Here is a 21,415-nt window from a genome sequence, read left to right as displayed (position 1 = left end):
GTCCTTCATACCATTTTAATGAACACATTTGTTCATATTTTTCAGGCACTCTGGTTATGTTACAGATTCAACTGTTGCGTTAGTTGCCGGAATACTTTTCTTTCTAATTCCAGCTAAGAAATTGACAAAAACTACATCTTCAGGAGAAATTGGTTGAGTAACATTTCTTTTTTTTTCAAAGAAAAAGGCTATGTGTTCTCATTTTACATACCAATTACAGCTCCCACTCCTTCCCCTCCTCCCATTCTCTCCACATACTCACCTACCCCACCCCTATCTACACTTCAGAGAGGGTAAGGCACATTGTTTGGGGAAGGTCCAAGGCCCTCATTATTATATCCAGGATGAGCAAGGTATCCATCCAAAAAGAATAGGTTCCAAAAATGCCAGTACAAACAGTAGGGATAAATCCTGGTGCCACTGCCAGTGGTCCTGCAGTCTGCCCCAGCCATGCAACTGTCACTCACATTCAAAGGGTCTAGTCTGTTTCTATGCTGGTTCTTTCCCTATCTGGCCAGAGTTGGTGAGCTCCTATTAGCTCAGGTAAACTGTTTAAGTGGGTGTCCCCATCACGGTCTTAACCTCTTTGCTCATATTCTCACTCACTCTTCAACTGGTCTTTGGGAGCTCAGCCCAGTGTTCCACTGCTGGTCTCTGCCTGCTTCCATCAGTTGATGGATGAAGGTTCTATGATGACATTTAAGATATTCATCAATCTGACTGCAAGGCAAGGCCAGTTTAGGCACTCTCTCCACTATTGCTTAGGGTCTTAACTGGGGTCATCCTTGTGGATTCCTGGGAATTTCTCTAGTGCCATGCTACTTACTAGCCCTATAATGACTCCCTCAATCAAAATATCTCTTTCCTTGCTCTCATCTCTGTCCTTCCTCCATCTCGACTATCCTGTTCCCTCAAGTTATCTTCCCCCTTCCCTTCTTCCCTCATCTTCCTTTTCTGCCCTCCCTACTCCTCTCACCCCCATGCTCTATTGCTGGTGGAAATGCATCCACTTTAGAAATCAGTATGGTGGTTTCTCAGAAAATTGGAAATCAACCTACCTCAGGATCCAGCAATTCCACTCTTGAGCATATGCTCAAAAGATGCTCAATCATACTACAAGGGCATTTGTTCAACTGTGTTTATAGCAGCATTATTTGTAATAGCCAGAACACTAGATGCCCTTCAACCAAAGAATGGGTACAGAAAACGTGGCACATTCATACATTAGAGTACTACTCAGCAGTAAAAAAACAATGACATCTTGAAATTTGCAAATGGATAGAACTAGAAAAAAAAAACATCCTGAGTGAGGTAACCCTGACCCAGAAAGATGAAGATGGTATGTACTCACTCATAAGAGAATACTAGATATAAACAAAGGATATTGAGCCTATAGTTCATGATCTTAGAGAAGCTAAGTGACAAGGTTAACCTTAAGAAAAAACATACATATCCACCAGGAAAGGGGAAATAGATGAGTATCATTTCTAACAGTAAATTTATAGAACATCTTTTGAAGAAATTAAAAGTCCATAAGCTTCAGTTAGCACATAGAATATTTAAAATGGCTATTGTCAGTATAACCTCTATCTTAGCTTATCCCACTTACACCCTGAACCCCCTATTCAGTCAACATTTATCTCCACCAACAGGAGTTTGCGGAAATGAAAGTCTATTTCCTTTTATACCCAGGTTCCAGCTCTTCTTAAGGCATATCACCTCCCCTGCCAAAATCAGAATATTGACTAACAAGGAATGATTGATCAGACCTCAGTAATAATTTTGAGAGCCTAGAGAAGGACAAGTTTCATGAGAAAGATTATTTATAGTCTCACAGAAAGTCCTTGAAGAAAAGAAAACAAGCCCCTTATAGGAATAGCCTGAGTGCACAACTGGAAAAGGTGCTGAGTAAGAACAGTCACGGTATTTACAACCCATGGTCGCACCCATCTGCAGGAGCATGCATTCTTCTACATGCACTTCTTACACATGATTCGCTCCTGCCTGTGCTTTATGTTAACATCAGTTTTCAGGCGCTATATTTTTACGTGCATACGTAGGGCAAATGGGTTATAATAGTTTGGAGGCATGGTTTCACGTTGACTGCTGTTGTGAGTAGCCTAATGACAGAACAATATTAAGAAGTCTTTTTTGCCTTACAATCTTGGGACAGTCCATCATTGGGTAGATATCAAGGCAGGAACTTCAGTTATATCACATCCACAAATAAGAGCAAAAAAACCCAAATACTTTCATGATTTTGAAGCCTCCTCTAGTCTTATAAAATCCAGGGGTCATCTCATGAAATAATATAACCCACAGTTGACTGGGATCTCCCACATCAATGGACAGTTAAGACAGTCCCTCGCAGACATACCCAAAGGCCAAGCCAATCAGGATAGTTCTTCATTGAGTCTCTCTTCTCACCTGATTGTAGGTCATGCCCATTTGACAAAGTTCAATGCACTGTCCTATAGTAAGAGTAGAAAGATGAGCCCATGAAAGAATGGCATTACTAATGACAACATCATAATGATTTATCTAAATGTAATTCAAATATTATCAGAAGGATTTGTCAAAATACTTTCTCAAAGTTTCTTAAAGTATTTTTTCTGTGTCTGAGAATTCCCTTGCACATGTATATTTGCACTGTTTGGATCCATGTAGAGACTGGAAAAGAGTGTCAGATTGGAGTTGGAGTTACAGACAGTTGTGAGCCACCATGTAGGTGCTAGGAATTGGACCCATGTCCCCTGGAAGAGCAGCCAATGGACATAACTTCTGAGCCATCTCTCCACCTCCAAAGTTATAACATTTTTAGTCAGTATAATATAATATTCCACTTAAGGTCAGTGCAAACTCAAAGTCGAGGCCAAATCTCTGCCTGGAAAACAATATCATGATACTATAAGTTTCTTGTAACATGACTATTCAGGAGACTGCTAAAATTATTGTATATTCTTGTGTTCGACAATATTTAACTGTAGGGTTTTTGTTTTGCAGTTGCTTTTGATTTCTCTCCCCTGATTACTTGGAAAGAATTCCAGTCATTCATGCCGTGGGACATAGCCATTCTTGTTGGTGGCGGCTTTGCCCTGGCAGATGGCTGTCAGGTAATGCTCAGTGTGTACGATATTTAACAATAAAGTAGGCGGTTGAAAAGAAGAACACAAACACATTCAAGCTTTGGGCATAATCACCTTTATTCTCTCATTTTAATAATGCAGAATTCAATAGTCATGCAGTATCCCACACAGATGAGGTGAGTTCATAGTTCAAGAACTTTTACAGGCTGTAAGCATAAACAATAATGTCACAATGTCTCAGAATCTCAAGGAAAATAATGCAAAAAAAGATTAAAATACTTAATCCATGATATTATATTTGAAGAGTAGCTTAGTAGGAGAAAAACTTAGATTCAAAAAACGAACATGGTTTCTAATTGGACATGTTTATTTGTTTGCTTGCTTATATTTTTATATCATTTCATATAGAGTTTGTGTAATTTTGGGGTTTCAAGTCAATGACCCATCATTCTATCATTGTCAAATAAGGAGATGAAAAATAATGCCATAAGTAAATTTATCTTGTGAAAAAAATCCAGAATATTTAATGTGGCAATTTCTGATATATAATGTCCACTGTCAGGAGCAAATGAAAACATCATGAGTTACACAGATGGCCATTTCATTGATCTGTCCACCAGCTGACACAAAGCAAGCTCTTATCCCTTCTAATTGCCCTGGTCATTGTAAGTCTCCTAGAAGAAAATTATCTTCTCTAAAATTTTGGGGCATATGTATATATAAACAACATCAAATGTACACAGTAGGTTGTATATATATATATATTATATATTCAGAACAATAATATACATGAATAATATGTATTATATAGTGTATATATAATATATAATGGAAGAAGAGATCATGCATTTACCAGGGAAGACATGGGAGAAAATTAGGAGGGAAGCTTGAGAGTGGTATAGATACAGTGTCAATGTATGAAATTCTCAATTTTTTTTGAAAAAGCAAAGAATGTATCTGTCTACATACCAGTCACTCAGGGAGTTCATAGCCTTCTATTGATTACTCAGGACTGATTTGAATTTATTTCCATACTCACTCACAAGCAGGAGGATGGCAAGGGAAGAACCATGACAAGTTTCTTGACTTCTTAGAAGTCATATATTTATTTATTTCAATTCACAGTACAAATTGCTATCGTTTCTTGTTGATAATTTGTTAGGAGGATAGTGTTTACATCTAACTTTCTTACTAGTGTCTCTGTATCATGTTTTGATTTGGACCTTTCCAGCAATAAGAGTTAGTAATTACTGTAAGTCTTAGAAACCGTCTCAACTCAGAGAGCCTTTTGCCAAATTGCTTTAGGCTTAGATTTGCCCAGATACAAATGGTAGAAGTATAAGACAATAACAATTTTCTTTTCTACTATTTCAGCAGTAATGAGATCTGCATTCTCAGAATAATAACTGCCATCTCTATGTCTGCTGATTTGAACTGTGAGGAAAGCAGGATCAGAAAGTCTGGCATTCATAAGAATGTTCCTCTTCTCTGCTCAGAATATGTCTAAACTGGACTCTAGACACCCAAAGTGGCTTTGAAAGCATCGACCAGACCCTAGAACAGCAAAATCTGAGGAAATGAAAAGGTGTGGATTTAGTCTCATGCACATGGCTCTCTCAGTGGAAGAATTAGGGAAATCACGGAGGGAGGATTAATTCATTATAAAGATCCTAGTACCTGGAATCTGTATTCTGCAAGAATTTCCAGAAAAACTACTCCTGAGTAACCAAACTGAAGTCAAAAGCTTCTCACAAAAAAAGTCCGTACAAAATTGTGACCCTAAAAAAATTGGTTTTACAAAATATTAGGGAACAACTTGAAAAACTTTTGTTCAAAGTTATAATTTGTCTGACAAGTGTCTCAAGCCACGAAATATTTCTACTTGAAAAAATAACCAAAAAATAAAAAAGAACCATGAGGTAGCAATTATGTGCTATTTACCTCATGCTGTGACCTCTCTCTTAAACACCCCTGATTTGCTTTAAGATGATGAGTGTCTCACAAAGTGATAGACACTGCCCAACTCTTCCCCGTGAATAATTTCTCTTTGTTGTTGGTTTTTTACACATTACTCAAATGCTTTTTCTAAGATAAATGTGAGAGATTAAATACCATTTTCTCAACTATTCCTAAGTTCCCAAGAACATAATAAATAATGACAAAAAGTACTAACAGTCTTTAAAGATAAAAACTGTATAACACAGTCGATAACACACCAAATATGTTCAAAAGCACGCAAGATGGTGGGAAGATGTTGTATGAGTAAATGGCTTTGTGAAAATAGTTGAACTATGTAGGTCAGAACATGGAAGGGTCCTCAAGAAATTAGATGATTTTATATTAAGATCCTGAAAGGGAGAAAGAATTGGAAGTAACAAATAATATTGTAAGCATGGAAGAAGCCAGGTCTGGATATTAAGATGGTTTTTAAAGCTTCCAAGGTTATGCAATTTCTGCAACTACTATCCCCATTCATGAGGGGCCACACAGTCTTTAGGAAATTGTTTTATTTTGTAGCAAAGTTGAAGCATGGTATCCATCAATAATCTTTGCTTGTCATCAAGAGCTTTAAATCACCAATTAATAGTCTCTTCAAATAAAAATGAATAGATAGTCAAGAGCCAACAGTTAGTTAGGAGAAGCCTCATTTACAATAACCAAAGAAAGAAAAATAAAATGAAATAAGGAAACAAAAAGAAATAGAACAAGGAAAAAGTGAAGAGAATGAACAAAGCAGTAAATTCTTTAAATTTTATCATTGGTGCCTCAAAGGGAAGTCAGAAAGATACGGAAAGTAAAAGAAATACTGTTTAAAAAATAATCATAAAGTAATTATCTCAAATTTAGAATTATGATATCAACTTTATATTTAAAAGTCAGCAACATTCTTTAAAGATAAAATCTAACATATGTCAGAAATATAACAAAAGGCTAAAAGACCGTAAACACTAAAAAGAGTTGATTGTCTGGAACCAAATGGTCAGCCCTCAACATATACACATAAGCAACATTAACACTCTCAGTAGCTTGAATGTGTGTATATATCTATGTGTGTACATATATATACATTCATGTATGTGATTCTGTATTTGTGTGTGTATAACAATAAAAAAAGGGGGCATGAATTTGAGAGGGAAGGGGGCACTAGAAAAATTGCAGAGAGAAGAGAGGAGAAAATGATGCAACTATAATAAAAAAAATATAGTAAAATTGTGAAAAGATAAGAAAACTAGAGCATTGGTCTACAAACTCCTCAAGAGTCTGTTTAGAAAGAGAAAACGAGTAGAAAGGAAGGAGGTCTCTATTAATAGCACCAGGAATGTTTCAGAAGTAAAGCCTCTGAGTTTCTTGGCTAAGAGAACTATGAAAATGTTCATGCTGGAGGGATTCATGTAGAGTCTACTTTGTAGATCTCATAATCTTGAGGTAGAGCTAGAATCATAATGGACTCCCGAACAAATCACAAACACTTGCGGCGTTCCTCTCACATCTCAATCAGAACGAGGTAAAACACATCTTCACTCACCTTCTAGGAATCTATGTTCTTGTGCTTTAGTTTTTATACTTCTGTTACTCTCAGTATTCATACCCTTATATGTATAAATCCATAAAGCTAATATCCGTTATCATAATGACTCATTGGATAAAATGCTTCCTCTACAAGCTTGGGAAACAGAGTTCAAATCCCCAGGAACTCATGTAAATGGTAGGCGGGTGTGGTGGCCCTCTGTAATTCCAGCCCAAGCTAAATAGATATATTGGCCTTATCAGTGGACTCTGGATTCAGTTTAGAGAACCCACCTCCACATATACCATGAAGAGCAATCAAGATCCTTGACGTTAATCACAGGTTTACACATACACATACACACACGCACGCTCAGACATGTGCTCGCATACTTATAAACAAATGCAACACAAACATGCACTTGCACATACACATGATAAAATACAAATAAAATAGTTAATTCTGTATATGAATCAAAACAACAAACAATAAAACTGATATCTAGCACCCATGTCTGTGATGCTAGTATTTACTTTGGAATTGAATTAGTTGCTTATAATCAAAGTGTTTTCCTGATGCATAGCCTAGACTTTCATAAGTATAATATCACAAAAGGTAGACTTTTCCTTCTATTTATAGGAGAAATCAGAATAATAAGTCTATTAATCCGAATGCAGGCAATATTTTGGACTGCATGAAATGAAACAAAGATCAATATTCAATCAATTTAAAGAACCCCACAGAAAGACACAGAAAATAAATTGATAGCTTAACATTGCTGAGCAATTTTGGTTATTTCAAAACTAGAATTCCCAAAATCAGAACTAGAAAAAAATAGTGTTGAAAGAAATAAAATAATTTTCAGACCTATAAATACTCTGCAAATGTACTTTCTGTACTACTGTGGCTCAGCACATTTGAAAGGATGTGTTGTTCCTCCAAATGAGTGGAATGAAGGAGAGGTTCCCACAAAGCAGAGTGGTGAGAGAAGATGGAAACTTAAGTAGGTGAAAATGAGTCTAGTCCAGATGGAGCAGGAAAAAGGTCTATTCCAGGACCGATATCTTGAGGGAACATGAACAAATCAAACCCACTTATTCACGTGTTTGTTTGCTTGTCGGTTAGGTCTCCAGATAGATGGAAGAGCATGATGAATTAGTGATAGGTTCTTAGAAAGCTAGGCAATTGGAATAATGTTTTCTTTGGAAAACAAAGTAAATATAATCTTAGGTGGTTAAATGGCTCATCAATGAACAATATTTATATAATGATAACATTAAACTTTAAATATCGATTTAATCAAAGTATAGCAATGTTCTGAGGAATTAAGGGGCAGAAAACATGTGTATGATGAATGGTATAAGACGACACAATCCTCAGGCAACATATTAGGAAATCAATAAATAATGTTTCCAGTTGAAATTTTAAGAAAAAGTTTAATTAGAATGTTATTTTGAAAGATACCTATACTAATTCTAAATATCAGTGTAAATAACTAAGAACAGTTGACAATTCTTCTCTCTGGGGCATACAGCTCAGGAGAAGGGGAAGGAGCCTGAAGGCTTCCCTTTTCTTAAAGCTCTATGGTCCTCCATGACTGATCAAGACATTTAGATATTTCGATTACATAAAATTAATGTTTAATAGAGGAAAGCATATAGAGAGAATTTAAACTTCTTAAAGCATGACTATGGTATTGAAATAATTCTGAAAACTTGTTCATATCAAACTTATCTATATTTATCAAAACACAAGAATATGGGAAATGATATTTCAGAAACAAACTCAGTAAATACTGTGTGTGTGTGTGTGTGTGTGTGTGTGTGTGAATGGTGTGATTAAATTGTGCTTTATTAAAATGAATTATGTGAAGTGGGATAGTTGTGAGACTCATAGGACTGGGATCAGTGTCTGTCTATAACACTTTGCCTGGATTTTGGGAACTTATTCCTCATACTGGGTTGCCTCTCCCAGCATCAATGAAAAGTGAAGAGCTTAGTCCTACCTCATCTTGTTATGCCATGCTTTGTGGATACCTAAGAGTGACTTGCCCCTTGCTGAACAGAAACAGAGGAGGAGTAGATGGGTAGGAGTAGAAGGGAGGCAGAAGAAGGAGACAGAAGGAGTGGAGGGAGGGAAACTGTGGTCGGGATGTAAAATTAATGGAAAAAATAATTAATAAAATTTAATTATGTGAATAATAAATACTGCAAATTTGTTTTTTAGGCATCAGGACTATCTTCCTGGATAGGAAGTAAATTATCTCCTTTAGGTTCATTACCAATTTGGCTAATAATTCTGATATCTTCTTTGATTGTCACGAGTTTGACAGAGGTAGCCAGCAATCCAGCTACCATCACCATTCTTTTCCCAATATTATCTCCTTTGGTGAGTATTACACCTATATTGTTTTCCTCTAGAGTAGGTTTTTTTGTTGTATTGACTGTGAGTTTTCATCCTGTGCTGTAGTTTCTTTTGGCCCAAATGAACCTTCTGTAAGCGACCTATATAGTCTTTATCTGCACCAGGTGACGTTTACTCAAGGGAACTATGTTTCCCATCCAAGGAGGATAATCTTTAGTAAATAATTTACATTTTCTCTGCACAGGGTTTTGTTTTTTTCTGTTTTAATTTGCAAATATATGAAACTATTCTGGATCCAATGCAGCCACAATATGATTCAATAGTTCCAGCCACTTTGAAATATAACCTTTCAGAACAGTTTCCCCAAGTTTCTGAGAAGTTCTTCCTATAAATGATGTACAGACAAATGAGAAGATAGTCTTAACCTTCAGGCCTAAATTTCTTAGACAGTTCTCAAGACAATGGGCTAAAAAGGGGAGGAAGACCCCTTTTCCACGTTCCATAGCAGGCACATGAGATAACTTTGTGTGAAATGTTTTTCTGATTCAGGTGGGTGATTTAGGTGAAAAGTAAGCACTTTAAATTAAGAACTGATTTAAAGAAACAACAAGGATCATCTTTCTGAAAATGTTTCCTAGCCACTCCACAGAGTTATTTGCTCATATAACTTGAGTTGCTACTAAAAAAGAAAATATAGGTTGTTTATCAATTGCTTATTGGCCAGAAATCACAAGCAATATGCAATTTCAGCTTTCTGCTTTCTGGTTTTATTTAATGAAATAAACCATCAGAAAATTATGCGATGAGTTCCAGATAATAACCATTCTCCCTAAGTAATGATCACTAAGGAGTTTTAAGTTTCTCACAGAAGTGATTGAGTAAATAGTACACTGAAAATCTCCAGAGCCACAGGCACCTTTTCAAGACTCTCCTGGTTGTCACTTGCATGCTTGACAATTTCTTTGGTGTCTCTGACCTCAGTGACATCATCTATTATTTTGAACTATACTAGCCATCTTATACTTTTCTAAAATGTTTAAGAATATACAAAGATATTATTATATAGTATATTATGTGTATGTATGTAACACTATTACACAATACATATATTTTGTTTTATGAAGTTTCTGAGATAAGTGATACTTTACTTTCTAAATAAATTATAATATCAAGGTCTAAATACATAGCAATAACAATAAAAATAAGAGGCACTTTAAAATACTCTGAAAAGTTTTAAATTATGCATTATTTTCTACTTTTAGGTTTCAAGTTGAGTCTGGGAAAGTAATTCACAGCAACTTTGTTCATTTTCATGTTTGGTGTTCACCCTCAGTATTTTAATTCAGCTCTCCTTTGGCTTTTCCCACAGGCTGAAGCCATTCATGTGAACCCCCTTCATATTTTACTGCCTTCCACACTCTGTACATCATTTGCATTCCTTCTGCCAGTTGCAAATCCACCCAATGCTATTGTTTTTTCATATGGTCACTTGAAAGTCATTGACATGGTAAGTTAGCAGCTAAAAGAACATAATGTCACCCAATAGACCCCTTTACTGATGGGCCAGGTACGTGTTACCCTTGCACACTAATCAACCCTGATAAGATCAGAGTCTGAAGTCTGTTTCTAAAACTGTGGGCACAAATGATCATAGAATTATTTTCGAGAAGAGGACGTGGCATTAGAGGTTATGGTCACAAATAGAGATGTGGAATGCAAGAGCATTGGTCTGGGGAAAGGGAGAAGAGCACAGAATTTCTTAACATGACTCTGTAAACTTACGCCAAGATTAGGATCCAACCTAAGGCAAAAAAAAAAAAAAAGAAAAGAAACAGGAACACTACTGTTCTCTATCACAAATGTTTATGCAACGTTTGGTCTGATGAAGACATTGCTCAACACCTGAGGAAAAGTACCTTTCTTGGAGATCTTGTCAATCTCTTTCTGGAGGATCTCTGTGAGAAACAAAGGAAAATTTAAGTGGTAGAACACACATTTTGTTTCCAAATCCAAAAATAGTGGTAGCTGAGAACCAGTTTGAGAATGCTCCAGTCTTAACCCAATCTCCATCACCAGTTTCCAACTCAACCCAAAGGAGAATGTAGTCAAAATCAATTTTGTGTGTTTGTTCCATCTGTGGAGTTACAAGGTGAGTTCCTGTTCTTTTCTCCCACCCTAATGCTGTCCCTGAACAGCATTAGAGTGAAATAAAACCTCTGGAAATATTTCTATACTCAAGGCATATAACATCTTGTTGCAAAATAGAATATGTTTAACATAAAATATCACAAACATGTACGTGTGTGAACATAAAAAAATTATGGAATGAATGAGTAGATTTTATGGGCGGAGAAAAATATATCCAAAGTAATCGTGCTAAATATTTCCCTTTTGCTTTGGAAGCCATGTTTTAATGCAGAGAATTCAGGAGTCGGCAAACAGTCCCCGTGAGGGACCAACCATAGCTACTTTAGGCTTTACAGGCCATAGAGTTTCTGTCACAATTACCCTCCTCCACTATTGTATCATATAACCAGTCAAAGATATTCTATAAACAAATGAGCAACGATATGGTCTAGGGAGAAATCAAATGGTGGTAACAAAAAACAATTTAAGAGCAGCAGTTGACAATCTCTAATATGTAAAAAACTATTTTGAGATCGTTCAAGGGACACACTAGAATTCCTATGTAAGAGTTTCAAAAAACAGCAACACTAAGAAAGAGGAATAGAAGCGGCATTACAAAATTTCAATTAAAAAATACTCTCCTGGGAAACCTGTAATGCTAAGTGATCCTGAAGAATACAGTTATCACATGGCCTTCCTGAAAACTATTCTTTCATAAATAAGATCATCATCAATCACCATTATAATTTAACATACAAAGGCAGATTGACTGACATACATTCCAAAGAGAAGCCTCTCCGGTGCTGTCAAAATGATAGTTAGGGACAGATTCTCATTTGATATGAAAGGGAGAATATCTCCAGTTGATGACATTCACGACTTGTATGGGTCATTAAGAGTGCATGTAAATCAGGTTTATGATTGTGTGATACAATGCTGAAGTCGCTGTGGAATTTTTTTCACCGGGAGACTAACATGTGTGCATTTTTCCTGTTCTAGGTTAAAGCTGGACTTGGAGTAAATATTTTGGGTGTTGCTGTGGTGATGCTGGGCATGTTCACCTGGATCGAATCTATGTTTAACCTCCATGAGTACCCTGCCTGGGCTCCTGACTTTGTTAATAAGACCATGCCATGACAAGCACAAAATTGCTACCGACTTTATTGTGACTTTGGGACTTGCTAAGAATTCATTGTAAGATGTAACTGTATATTATTGACACATATCAATTAATGATATAGTCACTGCAGTCCTAGTACGTGCCTCACACTTGCTATCATAGAGTCTATATGTCTTTTGAAGTACCACCAAAGAGCAGCAACACACCTACATCCAGAAACCTATGGTTGAAATTGCGTTGGATGACCATCTACACACTCTTTCTCCGTAAAAGTGATGCTAGTGACCTTCAAAGAAGTTAGGCCATTTGCCACATCTTGAACTTTGAGTTAAGTGTAACATTTCAAACATTAATTTATTACTTGAAAATCTTCTTATGAAATTAAAAGTAGAAAATAAAGTATAAAAGTAAATGTGATACTTGAATAAATCATGTCTATAATGTTTTTCAAGGGAATTTGCTAAAGAATCAAGCCACGGTCATTGGTGTAATAAAAGTAAAATGTGTATTTATTTATTTATTGAAAAGTCCAGCTGCATTATTACTAAGGTATAGACAAAACAAATTGAAATTAAAATAGTTATAAATTCCAAAGTCCATGAATTCATTTGACAGTAGAAAATTTATAATGATTAATTCTATGTGTCCATATAAACAGGTTATCATTTTATGCGTCTGTGAATTCTGTGCTGAGCACTGCATTTTGAGGAGTTATGAATAAATGAGTTGTGATTTGCAGTATTTTACAGTACAGTTAGAAAAGCTGTGCATTAAAGCTATTAACACATCTATGTGATGTGTGACGTCTGCATCTGCATCTGTCACCACAGAATCACAGGATTTAGATTCTCTCCTGCTTAGTCTCACAGAGGAAAAGCCTAAAAAATAGCCCCCAGTTCCACCAATCCTGGCTTGACCCAAAGACTACAAATTTTGAAGAACATAACCAGAAATAGAGTAATTTCTCTCTAGTACTCTGATAATTTTGCGTAACTTACTTTGTAGGGCCCTGTAACCACTGTTGTTATAGATGCAAACTCTTCACTTGGCTTAGCAGATGTCTAGTAGGTGACCATTGCAGGGTAAAAGCGTTTAAAATCCCTTCTTGGGATTGTTTCTGTCACTTTATTTTAATTAATTTTATTTTTATTTTAAAAAGTGTTTGTTTTAGAAAACAATATATGAAAAATGAGTTGTAAACTAAAAATATTACTATATAAAGAAGTCAGTAACATAATCCTGTTGTATCAATATTGAAATGGGATAGAAGTAAAATACAGAATAAAAATTAAAAAGATGTACTTGACAAAAAAGAAAAACTACTTATGATTATTGGAAAAAGAAAACCAGTCTTCAAGCATACAAACAAATAAGCAATAATATGGAAAAAAAGATCTTTGGTATTCCAAAGCTGGACTAAAATAATTATCAAAGCCAAAATAATCTGCCCATTTAAGAAAATATTGACGTTAGAGCATGGAACTTTCCTGCTAAAAATAAAATGGAGGTCAAAAAATAAACTTTTGTTTTTATTCCTCATATACATATTCCTTGATGTTAAAGTCTTGATTTGGAATTTTTTTAATGCTACTATTTATAAAATTACTCTTGAAATTAGCATCAAGAAGGTTCTAAAAATTATGATACATCATTTTTGCTTTTTATTATTAAAATGGTTTTTAAATTTAAATATATTTTGATCACATTTTTCCTCTCCCTAAAGGTCATCCAAATACGCTCCACCTCCCTACAACTTTAAGTTCTTTCTCAGGAAACAAAAACCCAACACAACTAAAGTCCCCAAAACTAAGGAAAAATATTAACACTATACAAGAAGCAAAACAAACTACCTCCCAAACTGTAGCCAAACAGAAGCAGACACAAACAAATAACTTTGGCATTCATTTTATGTTTGTCAGCTACTTCTGAACATGAGGCCTATCCTGGAGGGGTTAACCCAGTGTCACCGCATTAGAGAAAAATGATTTTCCCTCTCCCTGTATGTGTAATTGACAGTTTAGTTGTTAGCTTTTATCCTAATGACTAGGTTTTCATTAATTAATTAATTAATTAATTTCTTAAATATAATGCAGTAAATATAATAAGATAAAACAAAAACTATCACACTGGAGTTGAAAAAGAGAAACCAAGAAAAGGAAAAGAACCTGAGAGAAGGTGCAAGAATACGAAACTCACTCATCACACACTCAGGAATCACTAAAAAACGCTAAACTGGAAGCTTAGGTGTATACACAGGGGACCTGGCGCAGACCCTTGCAGCCTCTTTGCATGTTGCTTCAGTCTCTGTAAGTTGATGTGAAATTTGATCACAGTCTCTGTGAGTTTATATGAATTTTGATCATTTGACTTAGAGGGCCATGTTTTTCTTGGTGTCCTCCATCCCTTCTAGCTCATACACTCTTTCTGTTGTCTCTGCCTGAGCTCTGACAGGGAAGGATTTGATGGAGCCATCCCATTCAGGGCTGGCTGTTTCAGGGTCTCTTATTCTCAGTGTAGTATCTGGATGTGGGCCTCCATGCATGTCGCCATCTGCCACAGAAGGAAGCTTCTCTGATGGTGGTTGACCAAGGCTCTGATCTACAAATGCAGCAGAGTATCATTAGCAGGCATAAATATAACTACTTTTTTTTTTCTATTTTTAGATGAGTACTATTTGGTTTTATCCTGGGTCTCTGTGGTATTTAGTCTCGGGTTCTTGGTGACCCAAGCAGTAGCAGGTATATCTTCTAAAATAAAGTACAATGAATCATCTGTCAACACTTGCGGTTACTAATCAATGAAAGCTAATCATCTTTTCAAATAAAAAGTCATTCTTTTCAATCTTAAAATGTATTACTGCTGCTTTGTGAAAATCATCTATGTTCAATTAATTCATTTATTCCTTTATAATTTTCCCTGTTATATGTCACACTTTTATTTATGATCGTGAATATAGATTAAATTCTGCTCAATACTTGTCATTTAATTTATCACTGATAAATTATATTATATGTCAGGTACGTTTTTATTATAAAAAACTAAAATGAATTTTTCAAATTATTATGAATAAGTTTTGGTCTCAAGAAAATGATACCATCATTTCAGCTTGAATAATTTTAATGTATTACTTCCAGCAGCTGCCATCTGAGTATAAGAATGGTAATACTTAGCCCAAAATTGTTTAACTGAGCCATCCTGTTTTCTTGCCACATCTTTATGTTTGGTCAATATATCAGAACTGACTGATTAATTTCACATTAATCCCTTTTATATCAAAGTTCTCAAGCTTTTTAAAATCTGAGGATTGCACGCTGTCTTTGAAATTTCTAGAAGACATGCTTAAACAGATGATCAAACGCATCTTTGTCCTCCTTCTCTGTAACAGATAGTATTTTTGCCATTATCTTGAACATCACTTAAAGGTTAACTACAAATCACTGTCACTTTAAATTCGAGTATCTTACTTAGGATCAGATCTTGTTTGGATAATAGTCGCAATTTCACTAAGTGCTCCTTCGCTGTTCACGTAAGTACACTGAAGGCTTTGCTGGCATATATATGTCTTTCACGTGCTCCAGTTGCTGCTGTACAGGGCAATGTCTCCAGGATCCAGACTTCCTTTTCTAGCGAGTGTGTGATGTCCAAAGACAAGGAAGGATGGCTTCCTTGTCTTTGTTTCTCTTAAAGATAGAGAAATTGACTTTCAACAAATGCTACTAATTAACATTATCGCAGACAGTTGACAAAACATTATCGTGGCTTGTTGCTTGTGTCTTGACATGGTTTCTATATGTAAAAGACTGTTGCTTTTATCTCTGTATCTCTGCCTCAGATAACTATTTTGGAAGAACCTTTGTAATAATTACTCCAAGTACAGAGAAAAGTTACTATGGAGTGCTTGGCCATATATGTGACATGTTTACCACACTCCTTTATCCCAAGTTCAGGGAACATCATTGAAGAAGGAGTAGAAAAAGTCTAGGAATGAGAGGTTAGAGAGGACTCCTGTTAACTAGATCAAGACAGTCAATTTTCAACATCTTTCAGGGAAGGCTTACAAGGCCCTACCCTAGCTGAAGACTTAATAACAATTGATAGATGCTGAAGGAGGGAGTTAGTTTTCTTTGGCAGTGCTATCCATAGTAAATTGCCCATGCCATAGTACAGGCTCCTATACCCATTCACATATGGATAGCACAAATTCAGCCTTATTGAATTAAGAAGAGGAGGAGCAGGAGAAGGGGGAGGAGGAGCAGGAGGAGGGGAACAGAAATAGGAGGGAGAGAAGGAGGAAGAAGAAGAGAAGAAGAGCAAGAAGGACAAAAAAGAGGAGGGGTGGGAGGGGAAATGGAGGTGAATTTGGGAGAGGAACATGAATAGTGGGGTCTAGGAGAGTTAGACATGGATAACGGGTGGTGATGTTAAAAATACGGTGTATTAGTATATGAATTTCTTAAAGAATAAATAGAAATAGTATGTTAATAAAAAGAACCTTAGTGATATTTTATTCTAAAATTGTATTTATTTCTTTAATGAGTAGCTATTATGTGTTTTTGTGTATGAATTTTACCAAAGTAATTTACCAAATTAAATGTTTTTTCCCCAGTTATTTTTGGTAGGAGATGGATGCTAGGAAAGAAACAGTAAAACCAAGAGAAATGAGCCAATTTTATTCTTGGAACAAAGCCTAAAAAAGAAAAATAGTTAGAAACTGTTACTTCAGATCAGCACCAGCAATCTTATACACACAAACAAACTACAATAACTTGCAGAAATGCTCTAGATAAGTTCTGGGAAGGCAACTATCAAAAGTATGGTCACTTTTGTGGCAGTAACCCACGTTAGTTGAGTTGTTACTGGAAATAGCAAACAGGCAGAAATTAAAAGAAGTTTCTGAAATATGTAGTCTTCAGTTATCTAACAAGTTTGCAGATCCTCCTGTCTCTCTGCCATCTCAGCACTATGGTTATGGGACATATAACCATTCCCAGCAATGGGGTTCTGGGATTCATGACCATGATCAGCACTGGGGTTATGGTACACATGACCATGCCCTGCTTTCCACATGGGCGCTATGAGTTTGAACTCATGCCACCTCTCCAGCACTACTTTGTATGATGTTTTAATACAAACTGACAAACCACAGCAATGTGAAAGCAATGTGCATGAGCTAACATGAACAGAATAAGTGGAATGCAAATGGCAAAGAGATCAGGTGTCATAATTGTTAAATATAGGACAGAAAATCATGAGAACTAATATCTGAAAACAAAGAAGACAGTCATGGAAACAGTGTAAAGATAGTAAGCATGAACTGACAACATTCCCTTAACATTTCAGTACGAAGATGTTCAAGGAAATATAGCTATTGATACGAAGGAATTTGAAGATGGATATTATCAGTTTAAATGATCAGCCAACTTTAAAACTGAGAGATAATGCTAGACTATTCATATTATTCAGGTGTGCCCAGAAAAATTACATCAGCTCTTAAAGGCAGAAGAGAGGAGAGACCATGAAGAGCTGTGGAAATGAGAGTGAGACTCAATCTACCTTTGGTGGTTGTGGGTGAAGCCAATCTCAAGCCAGGTAGTGCAGGAAGCTAATAATGGTTGAGGTTGGTCCTCAACTGAAAACTCAACTAGTTTTCCCTATAGCTACGTGAAACTGAACTCTACCAACAGCCGGTATGATCTTTGGAACCCCTGTGGAGGTTGTTGATGTTACCCCTCAAGATTTTGTTTTGGCCATCAGTTCCACAGAACTTCTAATTGTGATGGGTGTCATTTTTAGCCACTAAATTTACAGTAATGTGTTATGGTAACACTAGTAAACAAATACAATAGGTAACATGAGACTGTTAACCATGGTAGAGAAGAGAAGATGTGTCAAATAGAACTTTTAGAAGTAGGAAGTATTGCAGCATTAAAAAATAAGAGGTTAGGTAACACATCTTACAAACCAAAAGTGTGAACTGGAGGACAAGTTCAAAACATACAAAATGTATAGCACCAGAATAAAAAAAATAGAACTCTGAAAGGGAGATTTATTAGCTGCCGCTTGCTGGGAAAGAAATCTCTCTATACAGCTATAGAAAAGTTCCTTTTGGCTCATGTTGAAGGTGTAGTCCACCATGGTGGGGAAAGCATTACAACCGGAGCATGGTGCAGCTGTTCACTCTGCAAAAACAGTCAGAAAGCTAAGAGGAATGCATGGTGGCACTCAGCTCACAATCTCCTTTATATTTCTTTTAGGATTCTGGTTCATGAGATATAATACTACCCACATTCAGGATGAGTCCTCTCGTCAGCTAAACCTTTCTCAAAATTTTTGCAGAACTTCCCAGGAGTATGTTTCAAATCTTACTCTAAATCCCAACAAGTCAACTAGGAAGACTAGTCACCAGAGGAAGATAAGAAAAATCAAGTTAAAATGAGAAATACACCTTTAATTAGAATAGGAGTAAATAACACAAGAGAGAGAGATGAGACCTGGTAGCATATACCTGTAATCTTAGCACTTGGGAGGCTGAGATAGGAAGACCAGGAGTTCAAAACTAGCCTGAGGGATACAGTCAGGCCAACTTTACAAAGTGGGGATAGGCCAGGACTATACTTTAAAGAGAGAGTGATTGCCAAACATGCAGAAGATCCAAAACAATGGACTGTCAATCCAGAATTAAATGTTTCATTAACCAAAGACAAAAAGAAAACTCAAAGCAACAAAACTAACCTTAACATCAAATACTCACTAAAGGTCTTCTAAAAGATATATGAAGAAAGATTAAAAAAAATAGAAGAAGTATACATGACCTAATAAGGAAGGATGAGTAAAAATCGTCAAACATCTTTGTAAAAAAATATCAATCTAGAAATCTGTAAATTATAATATATAAGCTCAAAGGACAATGGATTAATCTCATTGTTGCTTTCTTCAGAGCGATAGATATAATACTCAATATTGGTAACTGTTCATTTAAAACAAGCACTTGGGAAGCTATGATAACCTGCGGACATGACTCAATGACTGGCCTCTTGAATGAAAAATATCTCCCACAGGCTCAGGAGTTTGAATACTTGGCCTCAGTTGTTTGTGCAGTTTGGGGAGTCAGTGGTCAAGAGGTGGACTTGTTCTACATGTTTATAGACCAAGTGATAGTAAAAGAAAGGCTGAAGGCTCATCTACCCTATTTCTGATGCCCCAGTTCACCATGTTAGAACCTAGTTCTTTAGAAGTCCATTATAGACTATAGACCAGCAGCTCTTGAAGAAATCTCTAGGACTCCAGCACCAGACTGGAAGTGCAGAGACATCTAATTTTTGAGAGGCTGAACAATTACTGGATTCTTGGCTTGTCTGTTGGAAGACAACCACTACTGGATTACTCAGCTCATACACTGGAAGCTACTCTAATAAATTCCCTCTTGTATATTTTCATTCTATTCTTTTGGAGCACCATAACTAATAGAAGAGAGAATTTTGACATGGGGAGTTTTGACATGATGTTGTATGTCTGTTTCAGGGAGAGAATTTTACACACACACACACACAGAGAGAGAGAGAGAGAGAGAGACAGAGAGAGAGAGAGACAGAGAGAGAGAGAGAGAGAGAGAGAGACAGAGAGAGAGAGAATAGACAAAGCAGACCAATAAGACAAAGAATGCCCAAACTAACTATATGAGACAAAATTACCATTGAGGAATTTTTGTGTGTTGAACAATTACTCCTGGTCATGAGGTCTGTCCTGAAGTATGGTTAATATACCAGATGAGACCCCGTTAGAGAGGTCTAATTTTTCTTTTGTAGGTGCATAGCAAGGGAAAGATAACTTCTTTTTATTATTATTATTAATTCATAAAAGTTTCCACTTCTGCCCCTCCTCCCAATACACTCCCATTCCTCCCACTCCCTCTTCTCCTCTCTCTCCAGCCCTAAGAGCAGTTAGTGTTTCCTGCCCTGTGGGAAGTTCAAGTTCCTCCCGCTCCCTCCAGGTCTAGGAAGGTGAGCATTCAAACTGACTAGGATCCCAAAAATCCAGAACATGCAGAGGAAACAAGTCCCAGTGCCATTATCCATGGCTTCTCAGACAGTCCCCATGCCAGCCACATTCAGAGAATCCAGTTTGATCAAGTGCTCGTTCAGTCCCAGTCCAGCTGGCCTTGGTGAGCTCTCATTCGATCAGTCCCCTTGTATCAGTGGGTGAACGCACTCCTCACAGTCCTGCCTTTCTTGTTCATGTTCTCCCTCCTTCTGCTCCTCATTTGGACCTTGGGGGCTCAGTCCAGTGCTCCAATGTGGGTCTCTGTCTCAATCTCCATTCATCATCAGGTGAAGGTTCCCTCTGATCCTGCCTTTCTTTCTCACGTTCTCCCTCCTTCTGCTTCTCATTTGGACCTAAAGAGTTAAGTCCAGTGTTCCAAAGTGGGTCTCTGTCTCTATCTCGATCCATCACCAGATGAAGGTTATATGGTGATATGCAAAATATTCATCAGTATGGTTATGGGCCAAGGCCAGTTCAGGCACCCTCTCCTCTGCTGTCCAAGGAACAATCTAGGGATCTTTCCTTGGACCTGGGAACCCCTCTAGAATCAAGTCTCTTGTAAACCCTAAAATGGCTCCCTTAGTTGAGATATATACTTCCCTGCTCCCATATCCATCCTTCCTCCCTCCCCCCCAACCCAATCCCCCAAGCTTTCCCCAATCCTCCCCTACTCCCTTCTCTCTAATCCTCTCCCCTTCCATACACTCCCGCCCCCATGCACCAAATGTTGCCTGGCACTCTTGTCTACTTCCAATATCCAGGAGGAAAACTACATGATTTTCATCAGGTTCACCTTCTTATTTAGCTTCTCTAGGATCACGAATAATAGGCGCAAAGACCTTTAATTATGGCTAGAATCCACTTATGAGTGAGTACATACCATATTCCTCTTTTTGGGTCTGGGTTACCTCACTCAGTAAAGCGTTTTCTATGTCCATCCATTTGCATGCAAGATGTCATTGTTTTTTACCGCTGAGTAAAACTCTAGTGTATATATGTTCCACACCTTCTTTAACCATTCTTCTATTGAGGGGCACCTAGGTTGTTTCCAGGTTCTGGCTATTACAAATAGTGCTGCTATGAACATAGTTGAACAAATGCTTTTGTGGTATGATAAGGCATCTCTTGGGTATATTCCCAAGAGTGAAATTGCTGGGTCCTGAGGGAGGT

At 36.8% G+C, this 21,415-nt stretch overlaps 1 protein-coding gene across 1 annotated transcript in view; it reads left to right on the top strand.

The window, feature by feature from the left end:
* Slc13a1 (solute carrier family 13 member 1) overlaps positions 1–12,721 on the top strand; it is an 82,100-nt gene extending 69,379 nt beyond the window's left edge. Inside the window, exons 11-15 of the mRNA XM_048450986.3 lie at positions 46–152; positions 3,004–3,113; positions 8,821–8,982; positions 10,328–10,465; positions 12,085–12,721. Of these exons, the coding sequence (XP_048306943.2) occupies positions 46–152; positions 3,004–3,113; positions 8,821–8,982; positions 10,328–10,465; positions 12,085–12,222 (655 nt within the window). The 3' untranslated portion in view covers positions 12,223–12,721. The remainder of the gene's footprint in view (positions 1–45; positions 153–3,003; positions 3,114–8,820; positions 8,983–10,327; positions 10,466–12,084) is intronic.
* Positions 12,722–21,415: the final 8,694 nt, after the last annotated feature.

This window comes from Myodes glareolus, chromosome 25, assembly GCF_982192425.1.
Source record: "Myodes glareolus chromosome 25, mMyoGla1.1, whole genome shotgun sequence".
Classification (NCBI taxonomy): Eukaryota; Metazoa; Chordata; class Mammalia; order Rodentia; family Cricetidae; genus Myodes; species Myodes glareolus.
The sequence above is the reverse complement of the archived record's forward strand: the minus strand, read 5'-3'. Positions and strand labels throughout refer to the sequence as shown.